Source organism: Gastrolobium bilobum, unplaced genomic scaffold (assembly GCF_033153095.1).
Source record: "Gastrolobium bilobum isolate Gb01-03AN ecotype WA unplaced genomic scaffold, APGP_CSIRO_Gbil_v1 utg8498, whole genome shotgun sequence".
Classification (NCBI taxonomy): Eukaryota; Viridiplantae; Streptophyta; class Magnoliopsida; order Fabales; family Fabaceae; genus Gastrolobium; species Gastrolobium bilobum.
Window position 1 is genome coordinate 4,458 of NW_026898476.1, and position 22,185 is coordinate 26,642.

General features: G+C 34.6%; 2 protein-coding genes and 1 pseudogene across 3 annotated transcripts; all 3 read right to left on the bottom strand.

The window, feature by feature from the left end:
- Positions 1–1,731: 1,731 nt before the first annotated feature.
- Positions 1,732–2,136, bottom strand: LOC133316570 (uncharacterized). The gene has a single exon (XM_061518332.1). The coding sequence runs from the start codon at positions 2,134–2,136 to the stop codon at positions 1,732–1,734; it is 405 nt and encodes a 134-aa protein (XP_061374316.1).
- An 8,491-nt stretch (positions 2,137–10,627) lies between these two features.
- On the bottom strand, positions 10,628–15,152 carry LOC133316600 (26S proteasome non-ATPase regulatory subunit 8 homolog A-like). Of its 2 annotated transcripts, none has more exons than XM_061518374.1 (7): positions 14,545–15,152; positions 13,696–13,879; positions 13,190–13,268; positions 12,315–12,417; positions 11,814–12,077; positions 11,346–11,457; positions 10,628–11,022 (listed from the first exon to the last, which is right to left on the bottom strand). In XM_061518374.1, the coding sequence occupies exons 2-7, from the start codon at positions 13,798–13,800 to the stop codon at positions 10,882–10,884; spliced, it is 804 nt and encodes a 267-aa protein (XP_061374358.1). In that variant the 5' UTR covers positions 13,801–13,879; positions 14,545–15,152; the 3' UTR covers positions 10,628–10,881. The 2 variants fall into 2 exon arrangements, with proteins under 2 accessions (XP_061374358.1, XP_061374357.1); XM_061518373.1 differs by having other exon boundaries at positions 13,696–13,883.
- A 248-nt stretch (positions 15,153–15,400) lies between these two features.
- On the bottom strand, positions 15,401–16,048 carry LOC133316609 (small ribosomal subunit protein uS3c-like; annotated as a pseudogene).
- Positions 16,049–22,185: the final 6,137 nt, after the last annotated feature.

Genomic DNA, 22,185 nt, shown 5'->3' on the forward strand with positions numbered 1-22,185 from the left:
ACAAAGATTTGACGAATTCCTTCAGCTTATCACCCTAGCCCTGTGTTCTTTCAGGACAAGCCCAACAGTATACCTATGAGTCTCCATGTTTCAGGCAGACGAGGTGCACAATCAAAGCATGCCTTCTAGAACACAGTCTAGGTAATAACTTCTGGTCTTAAGAAAGACATACCCAAATATAAAGAGACTACTCTAATGATACTCTCTATGAGAGTTCCTCATAGAGTCTCTTTGTGGGTCTGTTCAATGCGAGTTATACCCTTATAGGTCCACCCACGACTTTAGCTAAGACATCTCTATATCTGTAGCACATGAGGTCTATACCTTGTATCCATATACAAGTAGATAAGTCGTGCTAGTCTTACCCGAGATTACTGACCCCATTCTCAGTATCTCTAGACTAGGAACATAAAATTAGGAATAAACATCCGGTATTCTTGAATCCTCATGATTGTGATCTCATATACTCAAGAGATACCTATTTTTTTCCACAGGTTTTATCAAGTTATTCATAATATATTAACATTAATATCGAGACAGAATTATTAAACAAGATAAAGAGTGCTTTTTTTTATTTGCGACAATATTGAAAAGGTCTACATCTATGTCCTTATTTAATCATAAGATTGTCTCTAGGACACCCAAATACTAACATGATCATCAATCAACTTGTCCAATAAGTCATAATTTAAGACAACACAATACCCCCTGTCATATTCATTAATGTTTCGACCATTAAGGCCATAATTACTCAATCTTGTTGTTAATTTTATTCAACCATTCTTATGATTTCCTTAGCCATCCACAACACCATATCAACCTACAATTACATCAAATCCTAACTTAGCATAATTTTCCCCACAAATACTCTATATAGCCGAATGTGAGGCATCAAGGGGCTAGGGAATTTCCTTGCATTTTGAAGGTTCAAGGTCCATACTTAGGTCCACATTAGTTGATTTAAACATGTACTGCATCAATTCATCAAGCCAAACACAAACTTGCACAATTATCCTCAAAATTACCCTATATGGCCGAATTTATACCCTATAGAAACCAAGGGATTTTTCGCTCAATCCACATGCATAACACTCTCATACAATCCAATTATCAATGATTCAAATCACCAATAACTCAATTACATAATTTTTCAACAACTCATTTTCTCAAGAACCACGTTCATCCATGAAATTTTTCTAAGTTACACGAACTTTTATGAGTTCAAACATCATTAAACATCATTCTAAGCAAAATTTAACAAAGACACAAAGTCATTTAAGGCCTTCAACACCCAAACTCACAAACACATAAGCTTAGGTCTTCAATTTTTGATCTCAATGAAAATCCAATAAAATGTGTGGAAACTTACCATAAATCAATGCTTAAGACTCCTATAAATGTTCCCCAAGCAACCACTCAAGCAACAAGCACCATTGGCTCCATCTCCATCAAATTTTTGCAAGCTTCAAGAGGAAATATATCAAAATGTAGGGGCTTTTAAGAAGAATAGAGGTGTGAGTTGAGTTCAAAAGGTGGATTACTTAAATTTTCATGTAAGGTTTGAGCGGATTTGATGAAGAAATGGAGGAGAAATTTTCTTGCCCTATAACCATGGTTGGCCGCGGGTTTTGGAGTATGAGGAGAGGAGGACGATGTAGGAGGACCATGGTTGCCCTAAAATTTTCTTGCCCTATCCCGCATGCCACCTCACTTAATTCAAAATAATTCAAATCATCCACCTTTGCTTCTCAGCCTCTTTTCAACCCGGTCAAGAATGTCTATAAGACTAGTAGGAGTCTTCAGATTCTCCCGTATCTCAATATTATTCGGTATCACCACATGTGATTCATCCGAAACATAACGCCGCAGCTGTGACACATAAAAAACATCATGTAGATTAGACAACTGGGGAGGTAAGGCAAGTTGATAGGCGACCAATCCCACTCTCTTAGTAATCTGGTACGATCCACTAAATCTTGGACTCAACTTCCTTACTCCCAATGCATGACCAACGCCAATGACCGAAGACAACTGCACAAATACATGATCTTCTTCTTCAAATTCCAACGGTCTATGCTTATTATCGTAATAACTTTTCTGACGATTCTGTGTCTGTTTCAATTTTTCTCTGATCATCTCAATTTATTTAGTAGTTTTCTGCACAAAATTCGGTCCAAATCTTTCTTTATCTCCTACCTCAGTCCAGTAAGTAAGAGTCTGACATCTTCGCCCATACAAAGTATCATACAGTGTCATGCCCAGACTGGAATGAAAGCTATTATTATAAGAAAATTTCACCAGTAACAGATACCTGTCCCAAGCAGTACCTTGCTCTAATGTGCAAGCTCTTAGCATGTCCTCAAGTGTCTAAATAGTCCTCTCAGTCTGACCATCATCTGCAGATGATACGCAGTGCTCAGCCTAAGCTGAGTGCCAAAAGCCTGCTGCCCAGAAATGTGAAGTAAAATTACTCATATTGCTAACCGGAATCCCACGAAGCCGTACAATCTCATTCGCATAGAGCTTTGCCAAACTCTAAGTAAAGAAGTCAGCTCGTACTGGCAGAAAAGGAGCAGACTTAGTAAGTTTATCCACAATAACCTAAATTGAATCATAACCAGCCTGAGTTTGAGGCAAACAAATCACAAAATCCATAGAGATGCTTTCCCATTTCCACTCTGGCATATCAAGCGACTGAAGTAGACCAGCAGGTTTCTGATGTTCTATTTTAACCTTCTGACATAGTCAGGATTTGATGTGATGATTAGATATTGAATTGGGTATCGGGATTTGATATGATGATTAGATATTTGACTATGTATCAGGATTTGATTTTGTTATCAGATATTTGACTAGGAAGTATGATTTAACTATGTGATTTTATGACATGACAAATTTTATGATGTTTCGGTGAGGAATTGTTTCTTTGGAATAACCTTGGCAGATTTAGTGTTTGGGAGTAATGTGATATTTGAGGTTTAGTTTCAAGTTATTATCCTATGGGATAATTTGTAGGAGATTCAGGTCTGGATAAATTAAATTATATGATGAGGAAATAATTTCGAAGTTTGTTAAGTTTTATTAAATGCTTAGAATAGTTGTTTTGATTATTATTGTGTTATGTGAGATTATCCTCAGGGTATAAATCCATTGGGATAACCCGTACAAGATTTAGGATTCGTGTGTATTAAGTTATGTATTCAGGATTCCTGTGTATTAAGTTATATATTTAGGATTCAAATTAATTACGCTATATGTTTTCTACTATACTATGTGTTCTAACCTTTCATGCAGGAAGTGAATTTATGCGCGGAGAATCCCTTCATAAACCTTGAGTTTACTGAGATTTTATATCCCATCAGGTTTGGAGTCATGTGTCAGGTACTCCAATAACAGGTGAGCCCAAAAAGGGTAAGAGACACGTTCATGATGGCTAGATGACATAGCACGAGAGTTAGCTAATCTGTTATTTTAGAGATTGTATATATATGTAGGGTTTAAAGTTTCTAAAGTTACCTTAGATAACTTTATTTAATGTTCACCAAAATATATACAAAAAAGTGTGCATGGAACGTTTTTTTTTTCTCTCTTCTCTTCACATGGGTCCACATGGACTTCATATACTTTTTGTGTGCATTTTGGTGAACATTAGATAGAGTTATCTAAAGTAACTTTAAAAACTTTAAACCCATATAAGTATATGTGTTATGTCATGAGTAGTGGATGACTGTCTAGTTTTGAGAGTATAATATGTTATGATAAGGCATATGTGTACAGTATAATATGTATTTTGAGAGGCAGGTGTAGCCTTTGTACATTTGTATATGTTTGGTACAAGGATGTATGTGTATATATATGATGGGCATGTTATATATATGCCTTGGGATCACTATCTGAATATGAGTTTGTTTAGTTATTTATATTGGATTTTAATATGTACAGGTAAATATGTCTGTAAGTTTTAAGATTATTAAGAATTGGCACAAAGCCAAAATTTGTAAAAATCCATGGATGGATTCCAAAGCAATTAATATGGACAATTTGTATATTGGACTTTTCTGTAATTTAGGTTGAAAATAATAGTGGGATATGTTCCCTGGTTAGTCCAATTTACAATTGTTATGTTGTCGCTAAATTCTATTCGAAATAGTACCTGTCATTATCTTTAGATAATGATTTGATCATGACTTATGGTCACTGGTTTGTCAAGTATGAATTTCATACAGGTATAAGACTACAATTTATAATAATTGGAAAAATAAGTATGCATGGTAATACGTAAAAATTGAACATAAAGGAAAAACTTAAATCACGTAGTTTACAGAGAACTATTGTGATGCTTATATTAAGTTTTTCGCTATTTTTATCAAGTAAGATGTGCTTTTATTTACAATATTATATGTTAACAAACCGATTGCAAACAGGGTGTTACACATATCTTATATGAGTACAACTATACTAAGTATCTAACAACATCCAGCATACATATCAAAACCATAATCTAACTGACCCATGGTGGGACAAACAAAGAAGGAGAAAACTCCTACACCAAAAGCTTACCTCTTGAAACTTCTTTTCCAAGTTTACTTGAAATCTAAGAAAGATAATCCACAAACTTCAAATCCAAAATCACTTATTTCACATAGGATATTGGAACCATTAATACTTATCATGAATCAAATATTGACCTAATGGTCAAAACACCAAATAAATCACAATTTCACATACCTTATTATTGACTAAACAAGAACTAGGGCTTTCACACTTGTTTAATTCCAAATCTTGTTATTCCAATACTATATCACTTGCCTCCAACCTAATTTACCAACCAACAACAGTCAAACCCATCAAGGTTCATTTAAGGTGTCAAAATTCCAAAGTTCAACACTCTAATCTTACATCATATTTTCGAAAATCATGCTAAAGTTGGTTTTAATACATTTCCTTCATTACACATCATTTCTAATCACATTTTACATAAACCTTCGTGCCAAAAATCAAGCCATGACTAATTATTCCCAAATATCAAAGAATGCCAACATTATGCCATCTTCCATAAACCAAAATAAAGGCATAACTTTCACACTTTATCAACACTTAGAATGATATAGAAAATGTCTTCCAAACACTAATTAAAGTTCAACATTCTTCCTACATGTTTTCCATGAAGTGGTCAAAACATAGCATGTGGATTCATTAACTTTCCAAAATTTCCAATAGCAAAAACATGTCCATTTCACACTACACTATCTAATACATAATAATCATCATCAAAACAACATCAAACCAACTTCCAACCTAATTTTTCACATCATATGGCAGATTAGGCTTCTTATAAATTCATCATTCTCACTTGTTCATTTTAAGCCTTTAAATGAATAGTTCATCATCAACTACACAAACAACCATTAACCAATCATAAAAGCTATCAAATAATCATGATAGAACACCTCACAATTCAGCCACAATGTTGATGAGATGTGACTAGATTTTTTCTTGGGTTTAGTTTAAGGGTTAATAGGTCTTGAGTTTAGAAATTTCTGGGCTATGATCGAGGAAAAGCCCAAGTAGATAGAGGGGAATTAATATATTGGATCAGTTTGGATTGAATCGGTTTTCATTAACCAATCTGAAAACCGATCCAATCCAATTAAAATTTGCATTTGTTTTTCGGTTTTCGGTTTTTTCGGTTATCGGTTTTTCGGTTCGGTCACTGCGATTTGAATCCGTTTGGATCAGTTGATGAACACCCCCCTAAACCACATACATGAAAAACCAACTTGACATCTCAAGATTCAGTCACTGGAATTTAGGTTTCTTACCATAAATAGCTTCCAATACACCTATTCAACACCTTTCAAGCTTTAACAATGGATGAAACACCATGAAACCACTTTTGGCAACTTTAGAGTCGAAGGAGAAGGGAAAGAAAACTCACCATATAAAGTCTCTCTCAAGAAACAAAGAATAGAGATATGATCACAATGTTGTTATCTTCAAGTTTCGTGAAGACATCTATGGCTAAAGGTGGTTAAAACCCCAAGTTCCATGCTTGCTCTTTTCTCTCCTTGAAGCTCGACCAAAGAAGAAAGAAAGAAGATGTCATGGAAGAGAGAAAACTAACTTGGTGTTAAAAAGAATGACTTAGTTATCTTAATGTAATTTCTTTCTTTGACTTTTCCACATTTTAATGCATATCATTGGTCCATAGACACTCAAAGTTCTACACTTGGAAATGAAAGGAAAGAGGCGTGAAATGGAGAGCAAAGAAATGAAGTAATCGACCTTGTAGTTTGCTTTGTGACCAAGTTACATTAATTTTTCCACCTTTGACTTGTCAAACTTCACACTTAATTCTTATTGGTTGAGTTTTAACATACTTGTTCTTTCTTCTATCACGGCTGTCTAGGGCACAAAGAAAGAAATGAGATGTGAATTAGAAGATTGCAGAACAAGTTTTAGTCATTTTCCATAGACTTTTGACTTTTCTTCATTTACAAACTTTCTCATTGGATAATAAATAATCATACTTTGACTTATTTTTAATAATTTTTGTAATCATTGGTCTATTTTGACCTCAAAATCGGAACACCATATGTTTCCAATACCAAGCACTATCAGAGAATTCATCTTCTGATCTCAAAGCTGCTTAGTTAGGTCTTTCTCTTACTTGCATTACTTACTTGCTTGATCACATATATATGTGCTATCAGCTTTCTGCTTGAATTATAACACTGACTTCACTACATCCATATTTATCTAATCTTTATATTTCCACCATCTTGGGTATCTAACTCAGCTTCTCTAGCTGTTAGTCACTTTTACCTCATCATCTTATACATATATCAAACTACCAAATCTCATCCAACATTCGCATTTGATTCAATCTATGCTTATTATGGATCATCAAAATTGTTCCATGTTAATTTACATCATATCAAAATACCATTTCACATTAATATCAAATTTTGTATCCTCCGAGGTTATTTCAAAGGATCAATTCATCACATCAACATGAATTAAATCACATATATATTTACCAAAAAAAAAAATCACATATTTATGATTAAATCATATATAATGGCAACTAGAATACGACATCTGGAGTTAAAATCCTCCACAGATAGTACATACAGATATCTCTGAGAACATTAGTCCCTCCAGAGTATAACGGTGGTATATATATATATATATATATATATATATAGGAAAAAATGAAAATTCAGTGACTAGACCGTCCAATGCACTAAGTTCTCCTGCGAGAATATAGTGCACTAAATATTTAATGGTGTTCTTCCGGGAGAACATAGTACACTGGACCAAATTTTATACCCAGTCACTGTACACTCACTAAACCTATATATATATATATATATATATATATATATATATATATATATATATATATATAGGGGTTTACATTTCTACAGTTGCTGTATGTGTAGCAATCAAATACTTGCCATATATATACTTGAAAGTATTAAATGCGGGAAATCATAACCATACAAAGGATGAAAGCATTAAATGAGAAAAATCTTAACCATACACCTGTCGTTGCTACACATAAAGCGGCTGCAGAAATAATTTTACCATATATATATATATAGGGATTAAAGTATCTGCTGTAACTTTAGATAAGTGTATCTGCTGTTCAGCTTAACGACACCGTTTTGGTTGTTTTTTTAATTAAAACGAATCTTCTATGTTTTATCTCGAGGCGGTTTACCACCGCTCACTGCTCTCCAATGATGAAGCCACTTTTCTTTCTTTCTTCCTGTGTTTTTTTTTAACATTAATCTGGGATTGTCAGGTGATAGGTGTTTACATATATATGATCATAGTTTAAGTAAAGGGGAAGGTCTGCCCAAAAAAGAAAGGAAAAGTTCAACTCGAAGCATCCTTTTCTGTTTTTGGGTTCAATTTTCGAGTAATTGCAAACTGAACAGGAATTCAATTAGTTAAGAAAGCACACCTTAATACTCAGAATGAAATAAAATATAAAGAGTTTAAGCGGCTTTAATTTCTCAATTTATTCTAGGTGACGTTTCTTTTGTTACAGTTACAGTTACTCTTGAAGACCTCTGTTAATCCTTCCAAAATGAGCACTCTGTATAGAACCTCGACATCTCCATTTTGAGAAGTGGCAATCAAAAGTTACAACCCATTTTGAGAGCCTGGGCAGAGTTTCATGAAACGACGTTGTGGCTTCGTCGTCGGAGAGCAGCGAGCGGTGGCCAACCGCCTCGAGATAAAACAAAGAAGATTCGTTTTAATTAAAAAACAACCAAAACGGTGTCGTTAAGCTGAACAGCAGATACACTTATCTAAATCTACAGCAGATACTTTAATCTCATATATATATATATATATATATATATATAGGGAAAAACTTTTCTTACGTTACATAAGATACATTTTATCTCCTACACACCCTTCGATAACTGTGCCACCTTTTTCTTTTCTTTTCTTTTATTTTTTCAGGTGGTGGAGCCCACAAATTTATCTCTGTGACATGAGATAACTATCTCCTTTAACATGAGATTAATAAAACCCATATATATATATATATATATATAAACTTGTCACATGACACAACTTATAACTCATCCACCATTTCCTGAATTCTCAATATCAATATTCAATTACCATTCCTGTAGAGAAAACATTCCTGTAGAGAAAACCTCACAGGCTCCTTAACTCTACAAGGCACATACATACCTTGAGAGAAAACCACTTGGTTCCTTTACTCCCATATACATATGAGAGAAGACCGCACGGCTACATAACTCGCATCTTATAAATATCATATATAGCAATTCATATAATCATATCACAGCTTTCAATAAATGTACACTTAAATTTATGCACAATTCATATTTCACATCTCTATATAATCTAACTTTCCTTTTCAAAATCTTTCAAGCACCCGTATACTCAAGGAAACTATCTCATATTTTCCAAGCACCGAAGTCCTCACTAAACTATCATATAATCCGAGAACTATAGTCCTTACGGAAGCTATCTCATATCTTCCGAGAACTCTGATGCTCCCAGAGCAAATATCTCCAGCATCATAGCACTCCCGAATATTCTCGTATATCAGATTATCTTTCAAATCATATTGCGCTTAAAAGAAGAATCATACATCTTATCACTTAACCCTTATGCAGACAATTAATTAACTCGAAAGTTTGTCTTAGGGACAAATCATTTGTTTTTTCATCTCGTTTTTCACTGTCATAGCAATTCAAGACTAATTGACATATCAATAACATAAAACTTCTCAAAAAGTTTTTCAATCAATAATCACTGTCATACATGATGTGCACATATATCTTATAGTATTCAAGTCTCTTACATCAAGATCCACATTAAATCCATAATTTATTACCATTCATAAACATATATAGCAGATGTAACATCCCATTATCAGACCGATATGTTATCATCAAATATAATATTAAGTGCCGTTACAATTATAATAGTTCATTTAAATATATGAGAATTTTTTTTTTAATAATGCTTGCACATTTAAAATATTTATAAACCCAAAAACATGCCACGGGTAGGGTTTATTAAGAAAATCCCAAACACCATTTAGTTAAAAAATGAATAACTAGCAGTATTTGCTTCAGAAAAACAAAAGGTATCAGCGGAGCACCAATCTAAATTTTCTAAAGTGATCAAAGAAATACAAGCCTCCTAAAATTGCAAAATCCAATAATTTGAATATGAACCTTTTAATGGTTTTGAAATATAGACTACAAAATCATCAATCATCTAGTCCTCAACACAGAAAAGTTTGACATAAGCTATATAGCACCAATACAACACACGACACGACACTCCGACACGTCAATCCTAAAAAAATATGAATTTCGACACGTTGAAACACGTTTTAATATTAAATAATATTTATAATTTATATAGTGTATATTTCATTTAATATTCAATAATTTAACAAAAAAAATGAAACAAATTAATAATATCCATCAACACGTTATAAAGGTGGAAGCTTTAATAAAAAAAACAAGAACTGGAATGAGAGAGAGATATATATAATATCAGATAGAGAGATCAAATCAGATTACAGAGAGATATTAGAGAGAAGGAGATACAACAAGAGCGTAATAGGAATTAACAACAATGATGCTGAGATGATCTCTTATCTACTTAAAGGAAAAAAAAGGCAAAAATAAATAAATTGATATGATCAAGTGGAAGCTTTATTACAAAAATGCCATCCGACCGTGTCGGACATAGTCAAATTCGTGTGTCAAAATGGTCAACGTGTCAAGAATGTTGACTGCGTGTCGAACACCGTGTCGGAGCGTGTCAGCGTGTCGGACACGACACTCCCTGTTTTTTGGAGTGTCTGTGCTTCATTGGACATAAGTATGGAGTGTTTTTTCTAGAGTAAATACCATTTTTGGTCCTCAGAAAATTTCACGAGGCTCATTTTAGTCCGTAGCAAATAAAAAGGCCCATCGTGGTCCCTAAAAAATTTAAATTGGACCCATTTTAGTCCTTTTGAGGACTAATATGAGTCTTTTTTGAATTTGTGAGGGACCACGATTTCAACTAAATGGGTCCTCTTGAATTTTTGAGGGACCACGATGGGCCTTTTTATTTGCTAGGGACTAAAACGGGCCTCGTGAAATTTTCTGAGGACCAAAAAAGATATTTACTCTTTTTTTCTATTTTCCCATAGCTCAACTATAGGAATAAAAAAATATCCCAACAAATTATACAGCCACCTAAATGACCAAAATAGAGAGACTAAAATTTTTTTAGTTCCGCGTTGCATCAGAAATAAACAATTTCATGAGATAGTATTAACACCTAGAAATTTTAGAGACACAAAAGCCATTGCATTTCTTTTCAGACAATCCTCTCCAACTCCCTAGCATAACTAAGTGTTTGGTTGATGAGTTGCAGAGAAGGTATTTCTTTGTATGGTGTAGATTCTTTTGCCTTTTCGAAAAAGAGACAACCATTTTTTATCTCCCACTCAGGATGCTCCTGCAATCAATGGAAAACAACTTTAGAACACTCGTAATATAATAAAATTGTGCAATCCATTTTGTAAACAAACTAGTAGTAAACTCATTCCAAAGAAAAACAATATCCAAACCCCACACACACAATTACACACATGGACACAGTACACATACCAGGCGTATTAGGTGGAAGCATAAAAGTAGCTAATCTTGACCGTTCAATCTTACACAGTCAAGATCGGACTTAAGTAAAACCAATCTTGAGCATCCACGTAAGATTAAACGGTCAATATTTGCTCCCCTCACTTGATATGCTCAGTGTATATATATCACAACATTGCTCACCTCTTTAATATATTCCAAGAGTTCCTGGTCTGAGGAGAACAACAACATTTGTCTAGCATCCTTAATTGAAATATAGTCATATGCCCTCTCACTGCATCCTGCTATTTCATCTCTGAATGTTTCAAGACAGATATAAACTAATTAGAAAATGTATATAAATACCAAAATGCAAAGTAATATACAGCCACTAAAGGGTTGAGGCGATGGGGAGAGTCGTGCTTCTGCCAAATTGCCATTGTAGGAAGCAGAAAGTATATATAATTACAACAATATAAATAACTCAGCAAATTTAATAATAATATTAAATAAATCAGTTCGAAGGAGAAAAATCCAAAACAGTCTAACTAAACCCAACTTCTGAAGTAAACAAATCTTAGATGGAGTTCCAGTTTCTTCTAGTTTATCACATGAGTTCAATCAATTGCTAGGCTATTAGGGAAAAATAACAATAATAATAAAATTCATTACCTGACGGTCTTAGCCAAAAGATCCATGAAATAAACATATGTATCATGTGGCACTGTCTGTCGAGCACTCAAGACACGATTGTAGGCACCTTCCATAAAAGATTGCTCCAACTCCACAGCATGCTTAATGCAAGGATTCTCTAGAGCGGTGGATGAAAGCAATTCCAACTCAGTATGGAATTCAGCAATCCTATTCTGCACAAGTAGTCTCAACAGGTTGAGACCTAGTATTGGGTACTCCTGAGAAGATGGTGGAAGACGGTTACTGCAACACATGAAAAGACCGCATAAAATACAAGTACTCCACAAAATATATAAATATACACACACACAGCATCATACTCCAATATGTATACTACTTTTTTATTTGTTGACAAACATTATACAGGTTTATTTTAAGTAAATGATCAGGAAATGTCCATTGTTTTGGTTGCAGATTCAGCTGTCCCAGAGTAGTAACAGATATTTTGTACATGTTTAAAGAGGGACAAGAATAAGTTACCAGGCATCTGTATAATAAGGTTTCAACTGAAAGAAATCCCTCTCGAAGGCATCCTGATCCTCGATTTTCACACTAAGGACAACAGCATGCTCGTATATATCCCCTGGAAGTTTCAAAAGCCAACAGGAAAAAGAAAAAGAAAAAAATTCTCAGACATAGAATGATAAGAACCTTGAGGTGCACCACTCCAAAAGCTAGTTCAAAGAGTGAGAGTGCCCAAAGCCTTATAAATCCCACATTAGTTGCCCATACAACTAATGTGGGACTCCAAGTCCCATACCTTGCAAATAGGATCGTAACATAGAACTTCTAGCATTTTTTCTTTTCATTTTTTAAGCAGTTATGATCTTATTCATGCTAATGATATGATTCAGTTACAAAGAAAAATATTAGTAATTTAATTGGTTTAATCAATATGGCTTATCATTTCATTGCCTTCAAGCATCTAACAATTTCCAAATTTACAATAAAAAATTTATTATACTCTTTTCATTCTCCTCTTATTTAGAGGAAACCATATTAAACATTAGTCATACAGTAAAATAAAGACTAACTTGTACTTCCGCCACTACCAGATAGCAAAAAGCTCTTTTACTAGCTATGGACACATGGTTTGAAGAAAAAAAAAAAAAAAAACAGGAATATTAAGTTTCAGCTGTACTTGCCAGTTGCCACTGCCAATTACAATAGCAGGCATTAAAGAGAAATTCCATTATCAATCACAAAGCTTATAGGATAGCTAATGCACAAAAATTTCCTTTGCGGTATGAACCAAATTTAAGTTCTGCTTCTATTACTTAACTAAGCAGGCTTAGCAATGACTGCAGGAAACTGGGGGAAAAAACAGAGCAACTATTTGGAGTGAAGAACGTTACTTGCTAATGTCAACTCATGAATGGCATTAGGTGTATCAGCAAACAAGGGTGGAAGGCTTCTGAAGTCTGTTAGCAACACCTGCAAGTAAACAAGTCACTTAATATTTACACTGACATAACAATAATAATAATAATAATAACAATAAAAGAACAACAATGCAATCATGCACCACAAAAGAAGGAAGTTAAGACCTTGAAATACTATCTTATAGACTAAATAAGTCAGAGCAATGAATTCAGGCAGCTTGCAGTAATCACCTAAGCCCATAGCATTACGAATTAACTAATAAAATCCAAAAAAACAAGGGTGTCACTGCAATCTATCAGACCCAGAATGCACCATTGCTATAATGATCTCAAACAAAAGCAACCTAAACAACCAACAACTTTTTTACTTAACAAAAGACCAGATTCAAATTCAAATTCCCAAAAATAAAAATAAAAAAGCAACAAAGGGTTTTTGAATAATGCAATAAATAAAGTAGGGTTTGGTTGGGTGGAATTACCTTAAGCTGGGAAAGGAGATTGGAACAGGTATCATAGTCGTTCCTGAGAAACGCAGCCTTAAAGCGATCGAAGAGCTGAGAAACCTCTCTTAGCTTCGGATCCATCTCTAGTGCGTTTTCTTCGCCCCAACGACAACCACAACAGAGACAAACGACAACGACGATGGGAACAGCGTTAGCAGCTCTACCTTTGAAGAATTACAGAATGAAGAATAAAATTACTACGTAATTTAAATATTCATTAACAAATTCAAACATACCATCAGCTAAATAAAAACTTATTATGTTATAAAAAAAAAAAAAAAAACTTATTTATGGTTTACCAAAAATAAAACCTTATTTATGAATTTTTTGTTTTAGTACATTGCTCAAGGCCCAAGAAAGACAAAATTAAATAGATGATTATAGTAGTCAAAATCTCGATTTATTAGTGCAATTTTACGTTTTTACAATTTTTTATACTTTTTTACATTATGATTTTATATTTTATGATTTTTGATCACTTTTCTATACTCTTGCCTAAAATTGAACTCTAATTATTTAATCAATAAAGTATATACCCATTTCATTCCACTTGTGACTAAAGTTTTCTTTGAGATCAAATAATGGTAGCTCAATTGGTGTTAAAGAACTAAGTATGAAATGAGAGCATGTATTCGATTATCTCCAGTAAATTTGTCAAAACGGGCTCCAGCCCGTGGGATAGCCCATGCAGACCCATTTTCAGCCCTATCAATGTTGGGTTATTTTTTGCCTTAACCCCATATGGTGCTCTCATCCCTTGTGTTGGATGGGGCCAGCCCACGGATCAAACTAAAAATAATAGGAAAAGAAGAAATAAATAACCACCATTGAATTTGTGGCCTATCCAACGACAAAGTAGCTCCTATAGATAAATCCCCAAATCGAAAAGGCTCTGAATACGAAGATCCTTCTCTACTTTCATCTCACGCAAAGCAAGAAGCTCATGATCTGTCTAAACCAAACCCATTTTTTTCCCGGGTTGCTTCTGCTCCGGCCATGATCAGCGGCCTGAGCCGCCGTGGATTTAGCTTTTGAAAACCCCAATTTCGCATGCGAACACCTCTGTACACTGGGTGCTTGTTCGAGTCTCGGTTAGGTTTTCAAATTTTGTATTCTGGGTCGAGTTTTCGCATGTGAGAGTGAGTTTGAAGATGTTGGTTGTGATGATGAGAATGAGTTTGAGCTGCTCTATGCCTCAAAATTATGGGATAAAACTTTCATTGTTAATTTAATATTGGGGCTTCAGTTGACGAAAGTTGAATGAGGTGGAATTTGGAAATCCATGAAAGAGAAAATTGATCTGCTATGTCTTTATTTTTATAGTTTTTTTTTTGTTACTTTGTAAAATACAATGGATATGTCACCCCTTTCGTGCCACGCAATTTTCTTATGGTTTTTGCTCTTCGCACACACAGACGTGCGCGCGCACATATATATATATATATATCTTTATTCATTAAATTCTTATTATAGATTGGTTTTTTTAATTTAAACCAAACTAAAAAAAAAACCAACGAGCCGCACACCAAGTATAGCAATTCTATCAATATTCAATGATTAATTGAATTTTTATATTCAATCTTGTAAAATTTTTCATTTTTTGTTTTAGAATAAGAGTGTAAGAATTTGTTATTTTTTTTTTATCAAAAAACACAAAACATTAAAGATAAGGAAAAGTTAATTACTCTTTGTTTAGAAATATCCAAACTTTGATTCCTAATACCCCATAAATAGTCTGAACTGTATAAGAACTACAATCAATTTTAGTTCAAACAGTTTGTAGAGGAACCTGACCTTTTCTGATCCATTCGACACGTGCAATTTCTTTTCCGTTGATACGTCCCGCTATTTGTACTTGCACTCCTTTTGTACTTGCCTGTTAAGTTAATTCAATAGCTTTACGAAATGAAACTCTATTCTTTAATTGTTCGGCTATAAATTCTGCAATAATATTTGGGTGTCTATAAGCGTTTGCAATTTTTGTAATAACAATGTTGATTTTTCGGTTCACACAATTTACTTTTTCTTGTACATTCATTTGTAATTCTTCGATTCTTTAAGGCTTACCCTCGACAAAATAACTTTGGAAATCTCATATAGATTGTGACTTGAATCAGATCGATTCTTTTTCGAATCTTTATCCGTCCAATTCCCTCGACGCCGGAAGAAATTCTTGTATTTTTTTCTATAAAATTCGTGATACAATCTTGTATTTTTTTATCTTCTTGTAGATTATCCGAATAATTTATTGGTTGGGCAAACCAAACAGAATCATGATTTTGAGTTGTACCAAGTCTAAAACCAAGCGAATTTACTTTTTGTCCCATAATTCCCCACTATTATACATAAAATGATATGTCTTATTTGTATACTTTCTTTTTTATTCATACGATTTTTTCCTTGAGTAATTCAGTATATTTATAAAGTAATAAGAATAATAAGGCGTGCCTTTCGTTTATATATATATATATATATATATATATATATATATATATATATATATAACATTAAGTATTGGAGGGAACTGACCAACAGCTGGACCAGCCCTCATCTCCTCCAACATAACCCTCATCATAGTCATGTTTGCCAGGCGGTTCGCCTCCAATACATCCTCAGTGGCTTTCCTGTTTGCCTCTCTCACGGCGTCTAGCATAGCCTGGTTTGCCATTCTCGTGGCCTCCTGGTCGGCTTGTCGAGCCGCCTGCATCTCAGCCAGGACAGGATCAGGTTGATCCCCGCTAGTGTCTCGGTTCCTCCGAGGTAGTACCTTGACTCTGCACAAGTTACACAGAGAATGAGTTGATCAGGCCCACGCAATGTGGTCATATATGCATCATCATAGCAAAACCCAATAGAGAGAACACACAGACACAACTCACAACAAACATCCTAAGTTATTGCAATACATACAGACTTTTCCCTAGAACGTGCTTTGATACCATAAAATGTAACACCCCGTGTATACCCGGTTTGTTAAAATGTCATCGTATTAAGCCACGCTTAATTTAAAAATGCGGAATAACTTTTTACTTTCAATTATGACATCATTATCCTTACCAAGTTGGATTACTTAATTCATTTCCAAAACATTGCATGTATGTAAATTGCCATAAAACAACTAACTGAATTACCTCAATACATAAATATCTGTGAGTATCTAAGTCACGGAACTACAACACGTAGACCGGACATAATCCTGATACAATTATACAACTCGAATCTAAAAGCATAAAGTCAAGTCAATCAATGTGGCATGGACAATCCCCATGCTCACCAAATAAGGCAACAAAGCCCAGCATAGTCTCAACAATAACAACATAAACATAAAGATAATATATCCGGATATCCATATTCGGATATCTACAGACCACATATCCGGATATTCATATCCGGATATCTACAGACCCCATATCCGGATACCAATATCTGTATATCATATTCGAATATCAATATCTGGATATTTCGCGACAGAATGCAGTTTCTGCATTTCGCGAGATATCACTTCCAAGGTTGGTTTTTTAACCCATTACTACGTCCAAACATGCATTTTTACACTCTTTTAGGTTCATATACTGGTTAGTTACTTATTTAACCCATTAACATGCCAAGACTCAACCTTTAAACAACTAAAAATCATGATCAAGGTTCAACACTTACCCCAAGCACCAAAACAGAGATGGAGGATGCTCTTGGAGCTCTCACTTCAGCTCCAAAGTTCAGACAACAAGGGTGCACAAAAATGGCACACAAGACTTGGTTTTCTTCACAAAGGCTAACACTTGGAGCTTCAACAACCAAGACAAGGGCTCCAACACCACAACCCAAGAACTCAGCCACAAGAACCTCACCAAACAGAACCCAAACTCAAAAAAGGAAGCACCTTACACTCTCTCAAGTCCAATGCACACTCACCCAAGGAGATTTGGTGGAGAAACCAAGAGGAAATGTGGCCTCTTGGCTCACAAAGTGGAGAGGAAGGGTGGCAAGGGTGGCTGGTTTGAAGCTTAAGCAAAAGACTCACGTAGAGGTGTAAAAATCTGATCTAGGATCATGTGTCAATCCTATATATAGTCTCATTAAGTTTTAATCACACTATATTAGCACTAATAGTTACTCTTAGCATTTTAATCCCAAACTTTGGAATCTGAACCTACTCATTTTTCTAAGATTTGTCATATTTTTATTTTATTTTTCGCAGTACCTTTCCGGTACGCGCTTTTACATAGCCAGTATCAGTTCTGGCACCAGTTCTCATTATTTTGACTTCAAACTGGAAATCACAGTCCTATATATTATTCTAGGAATATTCATGCACTTATTGTAATTTTCCGGGATACTTCATCGATACGCATTTATACCGTGAGGCAGAACCGGTATCTGTACTTTTCGTCAGAAAAACGACTTTTAACATTATTAATTACTTTATATAATTATTTAAGTCTCCTCATAATTATTAGGGTCAATTATGAAATTATTTGCTAATTCTCATATTTATTTAATTAATTTCCTAAATTAACGGTGCAGGTTCTTACATCATCTATATAAAGTACCAGAAAAGCTATTGTCTTCTGTTGGGTCTGAACTTGTTGGTTGCTTAGATGTTCATTTAAAGGACGTTCCCTTAATTCAATTCATCAAGAGAAAACACATTCGTTCTCTTGATTTCAACTCAAGTGCGCAAGTGCACGCATCAAGTAATAAATGGGGTTATTAATGCCCAGATTATCGTTCCCACGAGGATAGAACTTTAAATAATACCTTAACTATTTTATAAAGAATTAAAAATGAAAAGAAAATACAGTATTTGAACTGTTTGGTCGTTTGTTCCCTACTATCTTGACAACGTTCCTCAAGGATAGTATGTTCAGTCTGACTTCAAACAACTCATCGCGTCGTTATATATGAAATCCTTCTTGTTGAGAAAAGGAACGACAATATTCATTGGAGTTTTGATATTGTAGTCACAAGATTTATGAAAGAAAATAACAATAACATAACAATAATAAGAGACAACAATATTGATGGGTAAAAACAGTTTTTAACACAAGGAACGAATCCGCTGTTCCATTCTTAAGTAGTTATATTCTCAACTCAAGACTTAACCCTTCTGAATTTGTTCAGGTCTTTTCACTGCCAACTTTGATTCCTCAGCTCATGGACTTTAATGGCTCACAAGTTTTTATATTCTTATGGTTCCCTTGACTCCAACAGTTACTAAGTTCAGAACCTTCAGTGAACGAGGTGGTTCCTTATTCTTAAGGCAACCAGTAGTGTTGTGAAATAGTAGTGTTTCACAACACTACCTTCCTCCTCTGATTAAGCTGTCTAAAACTCCTTCCTTATGGAAATTCCTTTCTCAGTATCAGTTCAATTTTCATTGATACGCAATGAATATAGCACACTTAATCACAGAAATTTAAAAGCCTTAGTGCAAAAGTTTTGAAAATAGTTCTTTAAGAACTTCACAGCTTTTTCGTTCCACAAATAAATTAGCCCATGGCTATAACAATAAACATAATTATTCCAAACTGAAATCCCATAGACCCGAGATTCAGTTCAGAGATAACGAATGGAATAGAAAAGAAATAATAACTTTTATAAATAAGAAACAAGTTACGTTACAACAAAATAAAATGGAGAAGTATGGTTGTTGCTCGTGAGGAGTCTCAAGTGGGTGATACAGGATAAAGGAGAAGTTGTTGTCACTTAACTACTGCTAAAACTATACAACTGCAAAGTAAAATCTAAAACTGAAACTATGTGATATCTTCTTAAGGAATTCAATGGTTTCTTCATGTTGGAACGTCCTATTTATAGGCCAAAAGAGTGATGGCAAAACTTGTAATTTCTCTTGAGTTGTTTTCTTGACTGCATGAAAGGGGCGGTGTGAACAATGCGCAAGAGAGACGCAAGTTGCTGGATGGGACACTTATTATTGAGATTTGCCTTTCCTTCTGCACTTTCCATGCTTTTATTTCCTCTTGGCCAATGAGAACTCCTTATTCTCTACTATACACGTTTCTTCCTGCTTGATTGTTGTACCTCTTTATGTTTTATGGAAGCTTCTTTCAACGTTTCCTGCAAGGTGGTCAGAGAGATTGAGTTAGTGGAGCAGGTGTATTTAATGTTCCAATCCATTCCCATTTTTTTATATTTCTCAAATGATTACCTCATCATCCGTTCCTCACCGTATTTTTGTCAAAAAGATATAAACATGTGTTTATAATGCAAAAGTTGCTCATCAGATGAGGGAACAAATGATATTTTACCATCAAAATGGGCTTAGATGGGAACGAATTTTCGTCCCATCAAATACCCCAAAACTGAACTATTGGTTGTTCTCAAACAACTAATAAATAGTGGTTAGGCTGCTCAATTTCAAAGAAAAGCTCACATTAGAAACTTAACCAATGAGTAATCACAATCACATTCAAAAATGAATTACTATCTATAGATGGCAGGTAGAAAGAATTTGTTCCAAGGTACGTGAAGGTTGCTGATCTTCTGTCTCACTATCACTCAGGGTTGGTGTTTCTCTGTCTATTCCTGGATGTGATTCTTCAAACTTGCTCATTTACTGCTTTCCTAAGAGATATGGGTGTCTTCTCGTTCAAAGGACCTTTGTGAAGGAGGAATTATGGAGTGGTTAAGATTGATGTGAGGAATGGTCTTGGGTCAAGGAACATTTACATTTCTTCTCTGTTGAGATTTGGACTCTTCTGTTGGGAAACGCCTCTTCTTTTGTTTTTGTACCTTCTTTTCTTCCTTTGAAGGAATCTTGTCTGGTATTTTCTTCTGAATTCTTTTGAATGGCGGTTCTTACTTTCTTTCTGTTTGTCTTCTTGTCCTTACTACTCATTTTGTTGTTCCTTGACCTTTTTAGTTTGACCTGGTGGTTTGTATGGGTGTATGTGGGTGTGTTGATGGATGTATTGGATGGAAGTGTTTGCTGTGATTGTGGTGGGATAAGTGTTTGGTGGTTGATCCTTATCTTTGGAATTCACCTGTTCCTCTGCAGAACTCACAACATCAAAGCAAGTTCAGAAGTTTCATTGTGGTTACACCTTAGGAACGCTCTCATAAGTGTTTGGCATTTTTCGTTCCTCACCAGCTAGTTCACACAGATCAGCATCCTTCAAAAATTTGAGTATTAAATTCACTTCTCTTTTTCTATTTCCAGAATTCAAAGTAAGAATACAATTATTACTCACTGGTTTTATGTTCCATGCCATTATTTACTTAAACTTGCACAGCCATGATACTATAAATGAAATGTTTGCTCCAAACAGTTTGAATTTTTCACTGAACAAAAAGGAGTTTTTTTTAAGAGAAATAATAACTTTTGGGTGTGTGTGGTTATTGAACCACCCCAAAACTACGTTCCTGCCACGGAACGTATTTTAGTTATTTGGATTAGAGGTGAACATCAGGTGTTCCCTCACTTTTGGGAGATCTGTGGTTGAGTTTAACCACCCCAAAACTTTGTTCTTGTGAGAGAACAAAGGTAACCACTGAGTTGCCTCTTAGTCAGCGCTTAATTTAATGCCTTTAGCTAGACATGTTACTTACTGTAAGAACCTGCACCATTAAATTAGGAATTTTATTAATTTAATTATGAGTTTAAGGAAGGATTACATAATTGACGTCGAATAAATATGGGAAGACTTAAATAATTATTATAAGGTCTTAATAATGCTGGAAGCCATTTTTCAGACGAAAAGTGCAGATACCGATTCTGCTTCACGGTATAAATGCGTACCGATGAAGTATCCCAAAAAATTATAATAAGTACATAAATATTCCTAGAAAAATACCTAAGTTGAGTAAACAAAGTTTGAAATCATAATTATGAGTTTTGATGTCAGAACTAATACCGGCTACGTGTAAAATGCGTACCGAAAAAGTGTTGCGAAAAATTATAATAAAAATATGAAAAATCCTAGAAAAATGGCTAGGTTCAGAATATAAAGTTTGAGATTAAAATAATTAACGGAGCTATTAATGCTAATACCGACGGATTAAACTTAAAGAGACTATAAATACTAAATGGCACAATTTCCTAGGTCAGTTTTTCATATCCTCTACGTGAGTTTCTGAGGCTCTTGGCTGCACCACCTTGTCTCCACCTTCCCTCTCCATTGAAACCTTCAAGGGGATACCTTTCCTCTTGATTCCTTCACAAAAACTCCATGTGTGAATATGCTCAAGCCTTGGGAGGTTGAAAGGCAATGCATTTCTGAGTTTTAGCTTATGTTTGGATGACTGTTGAGTGCTGACTTCTTAGTGATGTTGTGGGAGCCTTTTATTTGGCATTTGTGGCAAGAAGCCACCTTTTGGTGTAAAGAACCAAACTTATGGATCATTTTTGTGGCCTCACTTGTGCATCAGATTAGAGTGGTATAGAAACCTCCAAGCCACCTCTTTTTTATGAGTTCAAGGGTCCATAGGTAAACCATGATCACTTCC

Bases quoted from the DNA above. Each gene is read 5' to 3' on its own strand.
- LOC133316570 (XM_061518332.1), bottom strand. From the start codon at position 2,136: ATGATCAGAGAAAAATTGAAACAGACACAGAATCGTCAGAAAAGTTAT.
- LOC133316600 (XM_061518374.1), bottom strand. From the start codon at position 13,800: ATGGATCCGAAGCTAAGAGAGGTTTCTCAGCTCTTCGATCGCTTTAAG. The intron at 12,418-13,189 runs GTAACGTTCTTC...TGAAACTTCCAG, and splicing joins TCATGAGTTGACATTAGCAA to GGGATATATACGAGCATGCT. The intron at 12,078-12,314 runs GTAACTTATTCT...CATGTGTTGCAG, and splicing joins CCTTATTATACAGATGCCTG to TAACCGTCTTCCACCATCTT.